This window comes from Aethalodelphis obliquidens, unplaced genomic scaffold (assembly GCF_003676395.1).
Source record: "Aethalodelphis obliquidens isolate GAN/ISIS:26980383/991018 unplaced genomic scaffold, ASM367639v1 scaffold34, whole genome shotgun sequence".
NCBI lineage: Eukaryota > Metazoa > Chordata > Mammalia > Artiodactyla > Delphinidae > Aethalodelphis > Aethalodelphis obliquidens.
This window is the reverse complement of record NW_020837978.1, coordinates 3,771,410-3,792,013: the sequence shown is the minus strand read 5'-3', so window position 1 is coordinate 3,792,013 and position 20,604 is coordinate 3,771,410. Positions and strand designations below refer to the sequence as shown.

Genomic DNA, 20,604 nt, shown 5'->3' with positions numbered 1-20,604 from the left:
TCGGTTCTCTTGCAGGCGGAATCCTGAAACGGAGAAGTGCAATGTATAGGTATCCATTGATTTAATCTAGGTCAGAAAAATAACATTCTAAATATAATCAAGTCTCTGTTTTCCTCGCAATATGTTCCTCACTCTGCTTTCCTTGCTTGCTTCCTCTCATTTTGGGAAGGCTGTTTTTGGGCTGAGAGGTGAGTGGAGGTCAGGTCTGACCTCTAGAACTGCGCCTGCGTTGGACTGTACTGCACTTCTGTCCCCCAGGTGGACTGCAAGCCCCCCAGCGGGTGAACAGACCCCTGCCACACAAAACCAATGGGAAGTATATGTGATATTAAGGAGTGTTTCCTCCATGTGCCATTTTAAGAAATGCTGCTCAAAGTATCGTTTAAATCCTAAATCCTATTCATGTTTAGGTCCTAATTTTCAGGCCACATCCTTTCCTGAGCTGATACATCGGCTACACCCCATGAGCGAATCTAATGAGGCTTGTATTAAGCGGGCCACCCCTGCGTGCGGGGCCGGTCCCTAATCACCACATCCTGCTTTTCAGAGGGCCTGGATGAGGCCCTACAGCTGTCCTAGTCCATCCTTTAAATGAACCATACAGGGAAGGAAAACAGGAACAGGTAAGGGACAGAAAAGTGAAACTTCCCTACAGCATCACTCCGAGTGAAAACTGCCGGACACACAGCTCCGAAGAGGCAGGTCTAGGCGGCAGAGTTGGGACATCTTGTTTGCTCTGCAATACAGCAACCCTCGGTGTATATTCATGAAATCAAGCATTCTCTAATTACTAACATTTGTGGAACAAATACAAGTGAAGCCACGACGGGAGGAAAGGGGAAGAAGTATGATTATCCGAAGTATTTTCTGGAACTGAACTTTCTAAAGGCCGATCCGTGTGGCCTTGGCGCCCGCTGGCTGGACCCCATCACCGCGCTCCGCCCCCAGCCGCTGCTTCTCCACCTGGAGGTCCCGGGTCACCCTGCTGAGCCCCTCCCTCACTCTCTCTCCCTCTCTCCCATCCCCTAAGCCTTCCCTGGGGCTCTCTTCTCATCCACCTCTTCTCCTGTTCTAGAACTTTCTGGGGTCCCAGTCACGCCCAATGCTCCAACTCCCGAGTATGTATTCTAATCCTGGCCCGCCCCTCGGGGGCTCTTAGGTCAACTTTCCTGTGTGCCCCACCTCAAGCCCAGAAGCTCAAAGTCACCAAATAATCTCCCCGAAAGACTGCTCCCCCCACCTGCTCCCTACGGCATCATCAACCTCCATCCTCTTAGTCACATGGGTCCAGGTCCTGGGAGCTGTATTTCCTTCTGGGCCCGTGCTCTCTCCCTGCAACAGCCCACCTTTCTCGGGGATCCTAACTCCTAAATATCTCCCCCACCAGCCAGCTTCTGCCACCGTCTCGGCGAGAACGCATCTTCTCTCACTCAGACTGCACACGTGTGCTTCTATATCTTTTCCTAGGACCCACCTCACCCCTGGCCAACACGGTGGCCACAGGAAAGACAGATAATCCTTTGTGAACTGCAAGTAGCTGGACCAGCTCAGTGACTCCCCACGAGCTCGACCAGATAAGTCCACGTTTTTATAAGGGAATTCAAGGCCTTTACGATCTGACCCCTTACAAACTCTCGGTTCATCCTCACCCCCGTGTGCCTGCACGCCAGCCACTGTGAACTCCTCTCCCATCTCTGTCTTCCTGTCTTTGCGCAAGCTGCCTGCTCGGCCTTGGCCCCTTCCGTATCTAAGTCCTGTTTGCCTTCAAGATTCAGCTGAACCATGATCTGTGAAAGTTTCTTGAGCATTTAAGGCAAAGTAAGGCGCTGCCCTTCTCTGAAATCACGGTGGTGCCTCGCTCACCCAAGGCCTCTGCACACTGACTGCACACTGACTGCAAACATCTATCTGCACCGACCTCCCTTCAGACTGTGAGCGCCTTGAGGACAGGAGCTCATTTCTAAACATCGATTTGGTATTTATGGGCGATGAGTATCACAGATAGCACGGTGCCTCCCCCAGGGTAAGTGTGCAACGCATGTCCCCTGGAAGGAGCGCGTCACACCAACAGAACATTAATTTTTAGCCACTCCAGCTCAGAGGAAAAGAACCATTTAAAACTCATACTGAATAGAGACGTTTGGAGACCGAGGCCAGCTGCAGCTCATCTCCGTGCTGCTCTAAGTTCTCTGACAAGGAAGCTGATGGCTTCAGCCTGTTTCCTCTGCCTTCTTGCCCTCTTCCAGGGCCCAAAGTGACTGGAACTCATTTGGTCTCCAGGAATGGAAGCCCACGTCCCAAGAGCTTAAGGCACAGGGGAGTTGCGCTGGCTTACGGAGTCTGAGGAAGGACTGTGGGAAGGGCCGGTGCAGCTGGGCCCCAGCACACGGTGGGACGAGGGACTCCACCTCGCCAGCATCTTCCCTCCACCTCCCATCTCTACTCTGCCACTTCCTTCCCTGTCTCTCTGCGCACGGCCAGAGATGGCTCTCAGGAAGACCACTTACAGCTTAAAAGCTCTCTTTGGTTTTTCACCCAAACAAGACCGAGAAGAGGCCCATTTGCCCAGCTTTGTTAGGTGCTCACCCCTGGACCAGTCAACTGGGCCAAGGGGCAGAGACCTACCGGACCAGCGTGGAAGCTGTCCTATCAAGGCTGCACACGCGGGGGGCGGAAGCTGCTTCCAGAAGAGGATGCCAGGGTCCACGACTCCTGTGACTCTGGACGGGACAGCTTCGGTGCATACTGGTTTGGAAACACCACTTTCAGGAGATCGAAAGCTTCTCTGCCTTCCCTGGGCAGACAGCTTTTTTCTCCCTTTCACGTTACCTTCCTTCAAAAATTTTCCTCGCTCATCATCTCGTAGCAAACAAACATACATATAAACACATTACAACTTGATTCCCTGAATTTCTATCCTGCCTTGTGATCTCCCCTCTTCCAATGAGAAAAGGGTTTTCTAGGTAACCATGGATAATTTGCATACTTCCAACACCCCCAGTTTCCTGATCCTGGGAGCTCAGAGCTTTAAAATATATTTTATATAGGATACGACCAACCTTCTTAAAAACACCTTTTCCCCCTTTTCTTTCCTTCCTTTTCTCTATCTGAACATTTGGTCCAAACTGCACTATTTTTAAACCAGCCGTTTACTCAGAACCCAACTTATCGAAACCTAATTCCTGTTCCTACGTATCAGTCCTCACCCCACTTTTCTCTCCTGTAAGAAACCATCATAACTGATAGGAAAGAATTCCGGTCACTCGACCAGAAAATGTTACCAACTGGGGTGTCTTTTTGGTCTACATGGGAAGGGATGTCTGTTATATCCTGAGAAAATATGGCCTAATGTATGAATTTTCTTTCTTTTTCTTCATCATTCACTCGCTAAGATCTTTTAAGTGAGTGTGGTTGCTATGTTCTAAAACCCAAAGATAGTAGAAAGTTCAAGACCCAGTGCTTGACACTAATTCACAGTGCAAGGGTGGAAAAGTGGATAAATGCAATGCAATATGGCAACTGCTAAAACAGAAGAATGTGTTAGAAATACTCATTCTACCATCACCACAGAATTTCAAAAACTGCATACCGGGTGCATGACTGGACGGATGATCTAGGAGAAATTACCATATTTAATGAAAGCTGGGCTCAGTGATTATTTATTCAGTAAAATTTTGTGTAAATGTCTAGACCACGGCTGTCATCTCTTGTACAAATATTTCACCTGCTTAATTTTCATTCCTAGTTTCCTCTCTCCTCATCTTACTACTGTCTCTTTCAGGAGCAAGTGAAGGCTAAGAAAAGTAGCCACACCTGTCAAACACAGACCCAAACACTTTGTGAGGTTCTGTCTCCTCTGAGAAACAGGACACACGTGAGACATCTTACAGAAGAGTCATTAAGGCAACTGGCATTTTGCTGATTTTGTCCTCGTTTCCGAACAGCACTCGCGTGGAAAAGGTGTTAGCGTAAACGAGACTTCGCCAGGTCCGACCTGGAATCCCCAGCCTTTGTCTGATGTGTTACCTGAATGGAGAAGCCGAGGGGAGGACGTGCGGGAGGGGCCCTACGAGGCAGGTGGGAAGATGGGGCTCAGGCAGAGGTGACAAGCATGACCTGACTCAGCTGTGCACAAGCCTGGAACACACAGGACGCCACGGGGCTCCGAAGCTCAACAGTGTGCCTGCTGGGGAAGCGGCAGGACCGGCGACGCCCGGCCGGAAACCCTGGGGACCTGATGGGAGTCGGGCCGCGTTCAGTGGAGTAGGGTTGTTGGTGAACACACACGACACGCCCTCTGGGGCTTCCAGAAGACCCTGAGGGGGCTCTGCTGGAGACGGAGACCCGTGTGAGCAGGTGGGTGGTGACCACCGTGACATCGGAACAGAGGTTCCTTCGTTCACGTCCTCGGCATCTGACCCGTCCTCTCACCATCACGAGCGGCCCCACTGAGACGGGGATGCCCTCCTTGTACCACGTTGCCTTGAGGCGCCCTTCTCTCCTTGTGTAAATCCCACGGAACATTCTACCTTGCTCTTTCCTCACTAGACCCCGATCAAATTCCCACGATGAAAACACCCTCCCTGGCCCCTAACTACACTTGAATAAACAGGCCACGGTGAAGCTACGGACTATTAAAACAAAACAGAACAAGCACAGGAGGACGCGCCTGTGAGGACCTGCTGCTCTCCTCGGTTTTCTAACTGCACCGCTCCCCATGTCCCCCCAGCACCGGGTCTCAGATTCTGCCTCGTTCAGACTCAGACCCCGATCCCAACTCTGACGCGGAGCCCAGCTGGAGCCCTGGGCCAGCAGCTCCCAGCAGACCATCCAGGCGGCCCTGCTGGTGGCCGTGCCGCAACGCCCGGGGCTCGCACCCCAGAAAGTGACCCCCGCGGCCCTCCGAGACAGCCTGAGCCGGGCCCCGCTCCGCTCGTGGCTGGATGGCTGCCCGAAGCCTGGCTCCTCTGGGACGGCCTGTCTGCCCCGCCTCACACCGCCCCGCGCTCCTGACTGCTTGGCCCTCTACCAAGTCCCTAAGACAGACACCCTAGACGGTGGGCACCACTGGGCCCACCAGTGCGCACCGCTGGTCCTGCCCCCTGGAGGGACCCCTCATCCCACGCGTGGCCGCCCCCTGCCCTCTTTGCTACACCTCCTGGCTGCTGCTTGAGTCTCAGCTTGACCAAGTCAAGGAAAATAAGTCGCCCAGGAGACACTGGGGCGGCTGCGCGGTGCCGCCCCCACCTGCCTGCGGTGGGAGTCGCGGCCCCGGACTGTGTGCTGCCCCCGCCCAGAGGCGCTGGTGGCAGAAAAGGCTCAATTCTCACTCAGGACACCAGCCAGGTGAGGCCCAGGTCCACCAGGGCACCTCCGCCGCTCAGAGATCTGAAGTTTTGAAGACTCTCCCACACGGCCCTCACCTGTGTGCCCCTGAGACATCCTTACAAATGCAGGCCCACCTGTAGAGACTCGGCCCCCAAATCTCTAATGAGGATAACTGTGTGGGGGCACTAGGTACAATTCTGAGCTCGCACAGCGTCAGGCTGTATTTGGGTTCATGCGTCTCTTGGTCGCCAGGACAACACGACTAACTCTGAGGGCTGCAGCACATTCGGGGCCAAGCCTCCGTGGGCCGTGAAGAATGAGGTGCCAGACACGGGGACAGACGGTGAGGGAGGGCGGGGGAGGGCTGACTCCCATGGCTGTCTCCGGGCGTACATTTGGGTGGCAGCCCGTGGAAAGAAGTGACCCTGCGAACTGGGTTAAAAACTCTGAAGACCCAAAATGACTGAAAGCCTTTCTCATAACTGCCCCAGATGGTGGGCCCCCATCCCACGTCTGCCAGCAGGTCGGAGACTCCCATCCCACGCGCTGCCCTCGGGGCTTGTCCTCACTTGCTTCACTCCGATCAGCACTGTGAGGGCGGACAGGCCACCGTCAAGGGGCGCGAGGTGCTCTCACCTGGCATCTTGGAAAGAGGGCGTGCAGTCTCCACGCTACAAAAAGGTCCACAGGATGCCACGCGGAGACACAGCCAGAGGACCCCCCGAAAACTGCTCACTGCAAGCTCCAGAGGAAAGAGTGGCTTCCAGGTTAGTTTCCACAGAGGTGTGCAGTGACACAGCAGGTCACTGAGGACGCGTTCACCGGGCGCCTGGCCTCTGGCCCAGCCTCACCAGCATCCCTCCCTCCCTGCTCTGTGCAGACCTGCTCCTCTGGGACCCGGGCAGCCTGCGGGTGATCCCGAAGAACCCTTCCGCGAATGGCGAGGTCCCGGGGGACAAGGCCGAGCAGGGAGTCTGGGGACTGAACTAATTGGGTTTTAACGCGTCTCATGCTGGTGGCCAGCACGGCTGCTCTGTGACCACAATAAAGCGCACACCTCGTGGGCTGCTTTAAAAAGAAGGCCTGGGGACGGAGGGTAGGGACGGGATCGGGAAAAAGAAACATCAGGCCAAAAATAGTCTTCTTAGAACTGCCTTCCGGGCTGTCTGAACCACAACAACAAAGTTCTGATACTCATGCCACCAGCCTTGCCATAACAATGAAGGAAGAGCAAGGAGACAGGAGAGTTCTAATGCCGTCTCCTTGGTACCGCACGCTGTCAATTTCAAGGCGGACGCCATTTCTGACGAGCTCTCCCAAGATTCACTGGGGTTGGCTTCTCATTGCTGGCCAATCTTTTAGTTCCAATAAGTGCACTTACCCAGCTCTGCCTAAAGAAACAAGACCAGAGATGCAGACCAGAGACGTCAGTCCACCTGCCACTGCCCGTAGCATTTTCCCAACATACGACCCAGAGAACGGTCCTGTGGACCATAGAGCCCTGCTGGCCGGCGTCTGTGCCACTGCACAAAGTATGTTTATTTTGTTCTGCTTAAAAATTTACTCCTCCAGTTGCAGGAAGACCAGGCACCGTTTCAGATGACAGCGTTATGTGAACTCTCATTCTCTTCCCTCTAGTATCAGAGCTGCCCCATCATCTGTATTGACTGCCAAACCCCAGCTGACTCGCTCTACTGAGGTCACTCTTTATTTTAAAAAAAACAACACAGGTTGACCGTGAAAGTCACTGATTTATACTCGAACACCTAGCAATTTTTTTAGAACTTTGTGCGATTTTCAAAGCATTCACATAGATAGGCTCATCTTGTGTCTGCGGCTACCACTTAAAGACGATACTCGTGCTCATCTTAAGTTGGCAGGTGGGGACTCTGAGGCTCAGGGTGCCCCAGTCCCAGACACCTAGGGTGTGAGGGGTCAGGGATCAAGGCTTCTGACTCTGAACCCTGAGCTCTTTCCTCAGACTACACCGCCTCCCCTTCCAGTGCCATAAGCCATTCCTAGTCAGCTAATAAAAGCTCCTCCAAGGAATGAAGGAGGATTATTAAGTATCCACCAGGCATCAGGCGGTGAGCCTCCTTCCACTAATATCAACCCTGAGGGAGGGTGAAGGGAGTCACTGTGTCCTCAGCCCCCAAGGTGTGTCCCTCAAGTGGAACAGCCTGAGAAGTTTAAGAGCAAATGAAGAGTAAAAGACATGACTGAGCCAGCAGGCAGGAGCCGGGACCGAGTCCCACACAGGGAGAAGGCAGGCAGTGCTCCCGTGTTTGTCCTGAAAACCGTCCAGTGAACCCTTCTGGCTGAAGACACTCGGCCTCTGGCTTCGTGTCCAGAAAGCGGGGCCGGGCGGTTTATGGTGGCCCCTGACTAGACCAACAACGGGCTCTGGAACCAACAGTGGCTTCTCCGCAGCCTGCCCAGACCTCAGGAACAGCCTGGTGCAAAGGCTCTGCCCAGCAAGGGGGATGACGCTTTGCTCGGTTAATTAGGCTGCTTCCTCTCAGAACTGGTACTGGGACAATGGAGGGGATGGGCCAGAAAAGACTCTGGCCAAGGCAGCAAGGGGCGGAGACGTGAATGTGCGTGTAACTTGGGCTGGGGGGTGGCGGAGGGGACGGAGGACGCAGACACTGGCCAGGAGGGGCGAGGACAGGGACAGAGCCAGGGGCCCAGATGCAGAAGGTCTCTGGTCTCAGACCTGCCTCGGTTCTGAGTAGCTTTCCAGCCCTGACTCAGGTGTATCCTGAATAAATCGTCTCTGTCCTGAAGAGGCCACCATGAGGGACTCTGTCCTGGCAACAAAACAGCCTAACAGCCCAGAGTTGTTTTTACAGAAACTGAACGTTTCCACTAAAGAGCGCTGGCTCACAATCACAGTCAGGACTGGGGACGTGTCACTCACAAGGTGTCGGAGAGGAGACAGACACGCAGGGCCCGCTATCCTGGCTCCTGGGTAACTCTCCCCAGACCGGTGGCCTCTTCCCTCTGAATCTACAGCCCTAGACACGGGCCTCTGATTTCAAGTCGATGAAAGTTACTGAGCCTCAATTACGTGCAAGAGAGCAGGCAGGTCTCGATGAGGTTTAACCAAGCTTATTGTACCTCTGCTTTTTATTGCTAAGTTCATTTCTCCTATGTTATCTGGCTCCGTAAGAACTGGGATCTTGCCTTGTGCCCCCCGTGAAGCCAACGTTTCCTATAACACAGGCACTCAAGAATCAGTGGGTAAATTTGTTTATGGCCTGCCCCTTGTATTTACCATCTGGCCTTCAACAGAAAAAGTCTGCCACCCCCTGCCCTAGATATTTCCTGAGAGTCAGTACGCAGTGGGCCACCATTACTAAATAATGTATTGTTTTCCTCAAGTATGTCCTTTTCCTCAGGGCTGTAAAAGCAAGGTTTACCTTTGGTTGTCCATAACGAAGATCTGAAAAATAGTGGCTTACACAAGATACTTCTCTCTCTTGTGAAAGTCTAAGACTGAATCGACTCCCCAGTGTCAGAGACCCAGGCAACTGCTGTGCTGTTGTTCCCCACACACAGCTTCCACTGCCAAGGTCACACCATGGTCCAGGATGGCTGCCAAGGTACCAGCCGTTACATCCACATCCAGGTAGAAGGAAGGTAAAGGACAGCCTCAACCCAGATTTTAAGGAAACTTCTGAAAATGCCACTAAAACCTTCTCCTTATAAATCACTGGCTAAACTCAGCTACGTAGATACACTTTGCTGTAGAGGAAGCTCAGAAGTGTAGACTTTTAGTTGGCTAGGCTGGTTAGATAAAAATCAAAGTTATATATTTTTATAACGGGGGGTGGGATGTTGAGAGATAACTAGGAATCTCTGCCACAGGAACCTTACTGCCATCCTAGCCCCTTAGTAAGACAGTACAGGCGCTGGGCAGGTTCTCCACTGCACCAGGGCCCCGGGCCACCCCATAGAGTCTATTTTCTGTAAAGTTAGCAGACAGATATCATCTGCAAGCTCCAAAATATATTTAAAATCTGCCAAAGCAGCTGAAACCAAGTAGAAGCCAAATGGGAGGAAGTGAAGAGAAGGAACAGATAGGCAGATCTCAGAAAACACCAGCATAAATACTTCTTCAAGCCAAGGGTTCCAGTTTAAAGTGCAAAGTCTACATCACCAACAAGGGTCAAGACGGGTAAACAAAGATAAATCTGTGTGTAACAAGTGCAGATTTGGGGCAGGAGGCAGAACTACACGAAGAACCTAAGAGATGAATGAGCCATATTTAAAGAGAGGTTGGTTTTTGGCGGTGGAGGGAAAAAAACGCCTTACAGCTGTGAAAACAGCAGTCCTGAGTGACGGCCTTAGCCCCTCCCACCACGCCAGCCCCACCTCAGCCCTGAACCTTGTGCGAAGAGCTGGTTCCGAAAATCCAACGCATTCAAATATGAGTGACAAAAAGGCAACCACACGCACTCCGCTGACGCATCAGCCAAAATACGGAAAAAAGATAAAAGTGGCAGGAAAACTTACTGACGGGGAAGTCACAGAAAAACATTGCCTTTGGAGCACATGAAACTTCTGGCCAAATAGTTTGCAGTGAATTTTAAAAACCAAACGAAGCAATTTGTTTAAGAAGGAAAAGTCACAAAGCAGAAATGACCCCGGTCAGAGACAGGAAGAAAACAGGGAGAATTGAAATGCGAGCTTGAAGACCTCAGAAAAGGAGGGGAAACAAAGGAACTGAAGATGGAAACGGAGTGTGGGCAAGAAGAGACCACAGAAGGCCCAGAGTGGGGAGGTGGGCAGAGAGGGTAACGATGGGGAAGCACCCAAAAGGAAGTGGCGGGAGAGAGTTTTAAAACGTTAGAGAGAAAACAGCAGCAGGCAGAGGAGTCAGATAAAGAGGGGCGGGGACGCATGTCTGGACCCCCAAGGGAGGGGTGAGAAGAAAGAGATCCTTACAGACATGATTCAAGAAAAATTCTCTAAGACCCAGGTGGAGCCAAATCTGATTAGAGAGAGACAAGGATTTACACCCCAGGGAGGGCAGGTCAACACTGAGAGGGGTCCTGCTCTTAAACTTTAAAGATAAAGAATCTTTTAGGAAGAAGAGGAAAACTATCAAGCCCGGCCTCAGATTTCTCTAAATCAGGTTAAACTTGAGAAGACAACTGAGCAACACTTACAAGACCCTCACCAAAAAATGGGTGAGCCAAGGATTTTATATCCAGCCAGGCTGTCATCTAGGTATAAACAGAGAAACACGCAAGAGCTCATGGGATATCTCGCTCATGGGATATCGTTTCCCCGAGTCCTTGAGCACACTTCTAGATTCACATTTAACTCCTAGGACATAATACAGGTCTTGGCGTGTGCTAAGTGCTTAATAAATATTCAGTGAGAGACTAACAAAACAGCTTTTTCTCCACAAACTGCTCTTTCTGCCTCATTTCCTTGGTACTTGGAATGTGATATGGTAAGAGATCACTTCCCAAAACAATACCAAAAAGCTCCAAGATTATTTAAAACCTTCTGTTTCATATCCTTTGTCTACTAAGGCAGGAAAGATTAAAAATGTATTTTAGAAAGATTTTCAGAAAGCACTGATATGCTGAATGTTCACTATAAATTCCGAATACATTTGTATCTTATGCACTAGGTTGCAGCAAAATTTTATAACATACTTCCACATGCCATTTGCCACATGTAAATAAAAAAGGATAAACTCAGAAAGTTTCTTACTTACTTTGGATGTTCAAACTTGTCTATAAGATCAACTTTTTCCACCAGGTCTCCTCCAATTGTTCGGACTAAGTCATAGAAATCGTTCTCTGTGTAATTCTCGCGAGGTAACCAGAATGAGATGTCGTTGATCACAGCAGGGTATTTGCTGAGAGGCTAACAAAATGAGAGAAGAAAAAAAGAGATTGATTAGTTAGTTGGATGACAACGTTTAAGTTTTTCATGGCAAGTTTCACGTGGGCTAGTTAGAAAATGCTGGCAAGACATTATTTCAGTGCTTGCATTTTCAGGAACCAAATGAACTTAAAAGATAAGTCAATATTCAAAATTAGCAAATTCCATTATGAATATTATAGATTCTTATCACTCTCATGTGTAACACTACCATATATTATACTCACATTGCCATTAATGTGCAATTTAGTATAAAGCAACTTGAATATATCATATTTCAGTTTTTTTCCATTTGAATACTAGACGAGAAAAGTCCACATTTAATTAACAAGCAATTCATTAACTTCTGTGATACTTTCAGGAAGCCGTTTTTATAGAGAAATAAGTAAGGGCTTGTCAAAATTGATATTTCAATTAGTAATGTCATAATTTGTTAGTATTTCTAATTATTAAGGGAGTACTTCTAATTATTAATTATATAGGGGGTTATTTTTCAAATTATGCTTCTAAGGATGTGATAGACACAAAGGTAGCCATGCCCCCATTTTATCCCATTTTTTCCAGTTTATTAGGGCTCACTAACTAGTTCATTATATTAGATACATATATTTTTAGAAGTTACCACATTTGTTTACATGGCTTAAACATGTACATCACAAATACATATTTATATATATTACAAACACACACATATATATAGATAGCTGTGATGTAAGTTACCGCCACAATAAAAAATGTTTCATTAAACGTTTCATGACATAACTATGAAATCCATACAACTAAGGAAATATCTGCCAATCTGTTAGGAGAACAAGTTTATAAATTGACCAAGCCTGCACCGTAAACCCCCTGGTGAATCACTGATTAGAAAAATATAAAACTTTTTAAACGGCAAAACCTCTGAAGAGCCAAGTACTCAAACATAAATGATTATTCAACTTGAAATATCAATAAAGTTGTCAAAAGCATCGGTTCAGAACACACATTTCAAACGAACATAATAAAGCTATCACCCAGGTGCTCCTGACAAAGTACCACAGCTCCTGAAAAACACCCTGTCTTCTTGGAGTCAAGCTGCTGTGATAAATAACACGCGGGTTAATGTAACACTGCGAGATGGTGGCAACTGGGTGGTTACACAGCGCTTTTTCTTTTCCACTTAAGGAACGTGGAAATTCAGGGGTATTCGATAAGAGGCAGGGGTTGCCAAGAATTAGCATGAAATCGCCTCTTCGATGACAGACACGGGAGGAGGGACCCGACTGGGCACTGGTGTCAGGAACCCGAGAACAGCGGTCAACGTGATAGTGCAGTCAGCCAGAGTACAGGCCCCAAGACGTTAAAAAATACATGGTATATGTTACGGTAAATACATAAAACCAAGGAGAAAAACCCAGACCATTGTACTGCAAACCTAGTTCAAGCTAACAAGTGGGAACAAGTTCAAAGTAATGGTGACTGGTTCCTTGCGAACTTGCAAGCAGGGTCGAACCGGAGGCCTTTCATGGCTCCTGAAACGTCCTCTCTCTCACTTCTCTTCTTGCACGTGAATATCTTTTCATCGTTTTCTGTTTGTTTGTTTTTTTTCCAGTGAAAGCATGTGGGAAGCAAACTCTCAGAATCGACACGGCTGAAATCCCCACTCGTGAATCATCCGGCAAAGCACAAAACTGTAGGTTTACCGTTGTCTCCCCTCAGCGCTTGGAAAATTCTTCTCTGTACCCGTTAGCAATGACGACAAGTCTGCTGTCGGTCGGAGCTGCTTCTGCGCAGGGAATCTGTCATTGCTCCCTGGCAGCGTGGAAGGGCTTCACCTTTATCCTGGCAGCTCTGATGAGGCCGGGCCTGCATTTATCTTGGGGTATTCTGCCCGGGAGTCAGCGTGTGCTTCCACTCAGAGGGTTCATGTACTCATCCAAGTCGGAAAATTTCAGCCACGACTCCTCTGTCCTCTTCTTCTAGGACCGCGATTCTCCGTATTGTGGGGCTTCTCGATCTGTCTTCCATTTCTCTTACCTGATTGATTTTCGGGTTTTAATCTTTACGTATTTGTGCTGTATTCCGGGTGAATTCTTCAGAAACAGCTTCTTATTTACTAATTCTCCCTTCAGCTGAGTCCAGTCTCATAGTCTCATCTGTTTGGTTTTTTTTCTTCTTCTCTATTTCAGAGAATCTATTACTCATTTCTGATATTTCTAATTGTTTTCTTCCATATCTACTTACACTTCATTTTTGCCTGTTTTTCCCTCTTATTCAGAATTTCCTGTTCTTCTTCTTGTTTTTATGGTTATTCTTCTTCCATTGATCTCTTTGCGGACATTAGGCTTTTTTTTCTTAAAGAATGCCCTTGCTTTTACTTTGCTCTGCGGTGACTCAGATTCTGAGGGTGGGTTTGGTTGCTGACACGCTCAGGTCAGAGTTCCTCACGTGGTTTGGGGTGTGTGTCTGCAGGCCCGTCTGGGATGGGAATAACTGCAGTGTTCTCTCACTCACCACCCCTCCTTGGTCAGAGGTTTCTGTGGTCCCTCCCTCCCCTTGTGCTCCTGGCCCAGATCTAGTTGGTGGTGGCATCTGGGTTCCTGCCCGATGGTGACAGGGCTGATGATGCCATGGCGGTGACTCATCTCAGTTCCTGATGAAGAGGCCAACTCTCTTCCTGGGCTCAAAGCTCCTATGAGCTAGAGGTCACAGCAGGCAGTAGTTTGCAGCAGTGGTGGCTGCCCCCCTTTTAGAGGAGGGGACCGCCTGCCCCTACTTTCCAGCAGAGATCATGCTCTGGACCAGCACATCCTGACTCCCCACCAGAGCCAATCACTGTTTCCCTGCCTAGGAACCTGCAGCCCGCAGCGTCTTCGACCTCACTCTCTGCTCTGTCTTTGTGTTTGTCTCTTGTGCATGGATAAATGTATTTTCAGGGGGAATAAGGGAAGGCGTGGTTCTGACTTTTTCACGTTCTCTTTTTATCTATCATGGCTGTGTGTTCGGAGACGGTAAAGAGCAGTTTACAAAGCAACAACGACCTGACTCTAAATTTCCTTACACAATGGTTCTTAACTTCATGGGGGAGGGACACAGATGTCTCTGAGAATATGATGAAAGATTCAAATTCTTGTTCCAGAAAAGTACATACTTTCACAAACACTGATTTTTCCATAGAACATCTGGGATTCACAAACCTAGTAAAAGTCATTCAAGGAGTCAGAATAAGGACTGCCCCCCGTCCTTGACCCACATTCAAAATTGTGTCATGAGTTCAAATACAACAGACAATGGAGATTATGGTACTAAGGGAGTTAAAAATATCAGAATCATTCTTTACTAACATAATAAATACATGTATGTGTGTCTCCTTTACATGCATACATGTGAAGGATGTATAGTTTATGATAGTAAAAAGCACACATGAAGGCATCATCGTTTGTCTTGTGGTAGCTACTTGAAATGCAGTCATACTTATATAATAAATTTAAAACTCTGCTTTTTATGGGCTGGACTAAGAAAGCCCTTACTGCTGCCCCTGGGACAACACTGAAGGGCCATCCTCGTCTCAGAGCTCCCCAGGGGTTGGCCGAGCCCTCTGGTGGCAATGCCTCACAGCCCAACCTCCCCTCCCGCTCTGTCTAATCCTGCTCTCCTCTCCCTTCCCCCTCCATAGGCATGGACCCTGACAGCACCTGGTTAGAAGCTTCCAGAAGGCTAACCTCTGTCTGAGAATCTGCTCTCCGGGGAACCTAACCTGTGACTCCAAAACAGAAGCAACATGTCAGCAACCAGTTGACGAAAGAATTTAGTGCATCCACGGGGACAGCAAGCCTCAAGGGTCATGTGCTCAGAGTGAGGCCGATCTGGATGGGCACAGGGGTCCCTCTCACCAGCTGCGTGACATGGTGCCTGCAGCCTCGCCTGAAGCCCCCTCAGCCTCTTGTGATCCCCCCGGAGGGCTTGGGAGGCCCGTGAGGGGCTGCACAGACCACCCCCTCCTCGCCTCCTGGTCTCCCCGCAAGCTGCGGGGTGGGCAACCTCTCAGGCGTGGTCTAGACCCGGCTCTTCAGCAGCAGGGCACTCCACCACTGTCATCAGCTACCCTGTTACAGATTGAGTTGTGTCCCCCCAAGAAGATACCCTGGAGCCCGAACCCCCAATAACTTAGAATGTAACCTTACTTGGAGAAAAAGTCTTTACAGAGACACTCAAGTTAAAATGAGGTCACTGGGGTGGCATCCTTAGAAAAGGGGAAATTCGGGCAGAGACGTGCGTGCAAGGAGGCCTCACGCAGGGAAGCTGGACACGGGCGACGCGTCTGCAGGACAAGGATGCCCCGCATGGCCAGAGCCGGGGCAGGGGCCGGGAGCGGGTCCTCCCCGCAAGCCCTCATAGGAGCCGGCCTTGCTGCACCTGGGCCTTGGGCCTCAGCCCCCAGGACCAGGGGAGAATGGGCCTGCTGAGACCCCTCTGGGGCTGCGCATCCTTCTGGGCGTGGGGGACGGGCCAGGCGGAGCTGGCGCCTCCACGTCCGTGGAAGAACAGCTGTCGAATCTCAAGGTGGCTTTGCTGGAGCTTTGAGCCAAGCGTCAGGCCTTGGTCTTGGCCTTGCAGGTGTGTTCACTCGTCTGAGGAAAGCCTACCTCACGGTTTCCTCGCCTATACAACGGAGACGGTGTCTACTTGAGCAGACTGCAGTGAAGATGCCATGAAATAACACTCATGAGGCACATCCTTAATGGTTTTCCAGCCCAAACAGATTCGGACAGTTCAATGCATGCGCGATTTTGACAGCTGTCCAAGACCCGGGTACCGAAGTGACCAGGGTGGGGAAGGAGCTAGTTGAAAAAGTGAGATTTTGGTTTAATGGTGCCCGTCCTAGCTGGCCCCTTGCTCTGGGCTCACCCCTCCCGATATGTGAGATGCAAATGTCTCCATGCACCTTCTAAGCTGCAGACGTCACAGGTGCCCTTCCTATCATCCATGATAAAGTCCACGTGCTCCAGTCCTGTACCTGCTCAGGACATTCCCAAGGAGGGTCACCTTATACCGCCGTCGGTGACGCAGCCTAGTGTGCCCGAGCTTTGACTCCAAGGAAGTTGTTTCTGCATCAGCGCCTCCCTCTTAACTGAAACGCCCGTCTCTTTTCTAACGTTGCTGAGGGAGGATACAGATTATCTGCCCAACAGGGCAGGTTTTCTGTACGAGTCCACCATTATTCAGTCTCTGGCTTCTTCCCTTTAGGCAAAGCTATTAGAATTTTTTCTTTTTTTTGGTTTAAACATGATTTCAACAGTCGTTCTAACAGGGAAGGGTCCGCTTCCCTGTCAAGCTCTCCACAGAGTTCTGGAAACACCACGGTGACTTCCACTCAGCTTTTAGCCACAGCTAAGTGTGGCCGAAGGCTGACTCTGCAGCCGCTCCGGGCTATGCTTCTCCTCCGAGACCACACGCCTGCGCCTTGGTTTTTATGGTGATTATGTCACTGGCAGCTGCCACCCATGGGTGCGGTGGGCCAGGGACGCGCTGGCACTTTCCGTGGGTCGTCCCACTAACACACAGCGCACGCCTGTGACACGTTCACTCTTACTGTTCCCACCGTGTCCACGGTCTGGGAGGATCCCACATGCCGCGGAGCGGCTGGGCCCGTGAGCCATGGCCGCTGAGCCTGTGCGACCGGAGCCTGTGCTTCGCAACGGGAGAGCCCACAACAGTGAGAGGTCCGCGTACCGCAAAAAAAATCCAAAAAAAACCCCAAGGGGCTCAGGGGAAACAGCTCAGCTTCTAGTACTGTTTCCAGAAGAAGTCTATCCAGCGCAATTAAAAACTGTGTAAATAAGGCCAAATCTAACATGTATCCCTCTGGCGCCTTCCATGACATTTCCTTGGCAAATGACTCATTTATCTTTTCGATTAATTATCTTGATTCATAAGCACTTCCAGTCTGTTTACCATCTATGTGCTTGTGTTCTTATCTCAATGAACTTAAAAATCAGCTTTTCCTATAAAAATACTATGCACTACCAATTACTCTCCTTACAGCCCTTACTTTAATTCCATCTACTTATTTTGTAATAAAAAACTGCTTCTTGAATTTGGCTGCCAGGTTTGGTACTTAACCAATACAGGTTGTTCTAACTCACGCTGCCTTGACGTTTACAGATTTTCTCACTCTGTTCCAACAATTTGTTTTGATTCTTACTTAGTTTCACTGAGCGCCAGGAGCACACTGCACTGGATGAAGGGAGGCCCAGCCCAAACACAGGAAACTTCTGTTCTGTTACTTCACCGAGAAACCACATGAGACCCAAGTTCTAAGCATTCTTCCAAACTTTAAAGGGCGTTTCCCATATTTGTTTTTATCTTTTGACAGAATTTCAGTTCTATTTGAAGATTCACAGGAAACGAAGAATTTCCATAAGGAAATCACGTGGAACAACCCTTTCGGCAACCTTGGATTGGATTAACTGTCCATGTTTCTGTACCATGGCCCCCAAATACATACTGACCTACTCAAGAGCAGAAACAGGATTTGAATCCTCTCAAATTAACTTTCAAGCTCAAGAGCTATTTATTTAAAACAAATCATATGCCACACATGAGAAAAACAAGGATGGCTTCCGCCACTCTGGGTAGGCAGGTGGGAGAACTCCATCACTGCACGCGGCCCACATTCTCTGTAGGACGTAAGGGACGTAGAGCAAGGCTTCAGGGCGCTGCCTGAACATAACGGTCTTTAACTTAAGAAACAATGGAAAAAGGAAGCCTCAGAAACCTTTGTTCAAGTAAAATCTGGTCTGCGCCTCTGATTAAATAACTGCAGAGGGGTAGGTCCTGCAGCCCAGATCACTACCCCAGAGCACTGGCAGAGGGCTGACACAGAAGGCAAATGCTACAAATTAAAGCCTATCTTTTAGGGGTGACGTAAACGTTCTAAAGTTGATTGTGGAGACGGTCGCACGTCTCCGTGAATGTACTGACGATGAGTGAATTGCACAATTTAAGTGGGTGAATTGTACAGTACGTGAATTACAGCTCCATAAAATTGTTAGGAAAATGATAAACGAATAAGTAAATGTAACCGTGGAAGAAAGAAGGATCTCTAGAATAGAAAACTTCTATCTCCCATTTAGTCTCTATCTCACCTTCAGAACATGTCGAAGACATCATTTCTTAAATTCACTTTTTTCAGGTTAAAAGATTGAGCCTTTTCAGAGCCAGCAATACTTCTGAATTCTCGTTTTCCGCTCAGAGGTAAACTACTTCTTGAGGCTTTGCACAGTCATTTACATCTTCCACTAAATTTCTTGTCTGTATCTTCACAGCCTTATGCCATCACTGTATTTGAAGTGCGGGCACATATACTTTGACGATTATACATTTTCCCAGGTAACCATGTTCACTGGGAGATGGATATTTTCCTCCCATATGCCTTCGGTAAGTGAATGGAGGCTCCAGATGAAAAAATACATAATGGGAAACTAGGTCTGTTAACCGCCAGCCCCAAATTTGACCTGAAAATGGTATGTGCTCTGAGCAGGGCCTCGTTGAGCTGTGCCTGGTTCCTGTTTCTCTTATGTCATCTCCACCCTGCAAGTTCCCATTCTTACAGGGACTGGATGTGCTGTGAGGGCCGGGAACTTGGACTTGCCGAGGTCCATGCAGAGCTGGCCTTCTGACTACTCCAGTGTTCAGAGGAAAACGAGCAACACAAAAATTAACCTGGGGGCTTCCCTGGTGGCGCAGTGGTTGAGAGTCCGCCTGCCGATGCAGGGGACGCGGGTTCGTGCCCCGGTCCGGGAAGATCCCACATGCCGCGGAGCGGCTGGGCCCGTGAGCCATGGCCGCTGAGCCTGCGCGTCCGGAGCCTGTGCTCTGAAACAGGAGAGGCCACAACTGTGAGAGGCCCGCGTACCACAAAAAAAAAAAAAAAAAAAAAAAAAATTAACCTGGAGAACTTAAGACAGCTGATTCCCAGCAGCTTGTTGAAACCTGGAGTAAACATCAAACCCTAGGTCTTTTACAGAGCGGCTCCCCTGGATCCGACCTTGCTCCCCCGTCCTCCCCCCTCACACCCCTGTCTGCTGCTCCTCTTAAACCAGATCCCTTGATACACAGGTGTTCGTATTTCTTCCTGACCCCATAATGCCAAAGAATTAGCCCCTGGGGGTGGGGGTGGGGCAGACCCCCACCCTGTGTCTGTGTCTGAAGTTTTGTTCTCCATCCTGTCTGGTGACAGAAGGGCCCAGGGGAGGTGCATTGGGCAAATTACTTCCGAAAACATCTACTGACTTGGTTTTTCCAGAAAATAGTCTAATATCAACTCTCAGTCATAGGGTAGAAATGGATACGGAACAGAAAGCTAACTGTGACCACCTGAATTTTTAAGACAAAACATGGCAGCTGCCCCAGGCAAGGAGTGGAAGCAGGGGGATGGGATGGGGTAGAGGAAAGCCCTCGAGACACAAAGCGCTGGTGATCATAGTTGGGCGGTAGCTTCTTGGGTATCCATTGTATTATTATACTTCCTAAGTAAACATTTTCCAAATTTTAGATAATGAGAAAATTAAAGAAAAAAATGGTATCAGTGTTTACTCATTTACCCAGAGGAATTATGTCACAGAGGAAAACAATGGCCACAGTTTATGCATTCATATTTTTAAATTGTTTTTTCTCTATTTAAAATAAAATTCCACCTGTTAATATTAGATTCTATTTCAGTAACAAAAACAGTGAGTTCAACTTCCTCCCGTTAGGGAGAAACGTGAAGCATTATTTTCTTCTGCACCAAATCCACATGAGTCCAACAAAGTTTACCACACAGTTCACAGAGGCCAGGTGTGATCAATGCCTCAGTTCACGGTAAATGGAAGGTGAACACGGGGCTCTGATGGAGAGGCCCCCATGCCCTACTCAGGTGGCAGCTGGCAAAAGAAGGTACACGGATTGGAGCCCGGGAACAAGACGGCCAGTGTTCACCAGCCGCCCACTCTGGCTAATCAGACCCCATCCCTGCCACCCAAGAGCTCACAGGCTCGAGGGAAGGCGGCTGTGAAAAGCGGTCCCTGCCCTGGAGCAGAGGGGCTGACATAGCCTCTGTGTAAGTATGGCTCAAAGCCTGAATGGGGTCACCAGATTACCCTCCCGTTCCCAGAGGAAGTCACACTGTCCATCCAGTAAGTGAAAGTCTCAGTAAGAGAAGCTCATTAAAGTAAGAAAACATGGAGTGCATACTAAGAAGTTTTGGGCCGTTTGTCTGGTCAAAGGCCAAACCTGACAAGGAGAGAGAGATGGGCAGTGAGTAATTTCTGGGGAAGAAGCTGCCACAGGACGCCCACAGAGCTCCAGTCTGCTTCTCTCTGGTGGACGCACTGCCAGCTTGCTGGGACC

At 49.3% G+C, this 20,604-nt stretch overlaps 1 protein-coding gene across 6 annotated transcripts in view; it reads right to left on the bottom strand.

Moving 5' to 3' along the window:
* Window positions 1–20,604, bottom strand: part of FARS2 (phenylalanyl-tRNA synthetase 2, mitochondrial) — a 383,657-nt gene that overhangs the window by 122,873 nt on the left and 240,180 nt on the right. For all 6 annotated transcript variants that reach the window (XM_027128280.1, XM_027128279.1, XM_027128281.1 and 3 more), the window contains one exon: window positions 11,063–11,214. In XM_027128280.1, coding sequence (XP_026984081.1) covers window positions 11,063–11,214 — 152 coding nt within the window. The remainder of the gene's footprint in view (window positions 1–11,062; window positions 11,215–20,604) is intronic.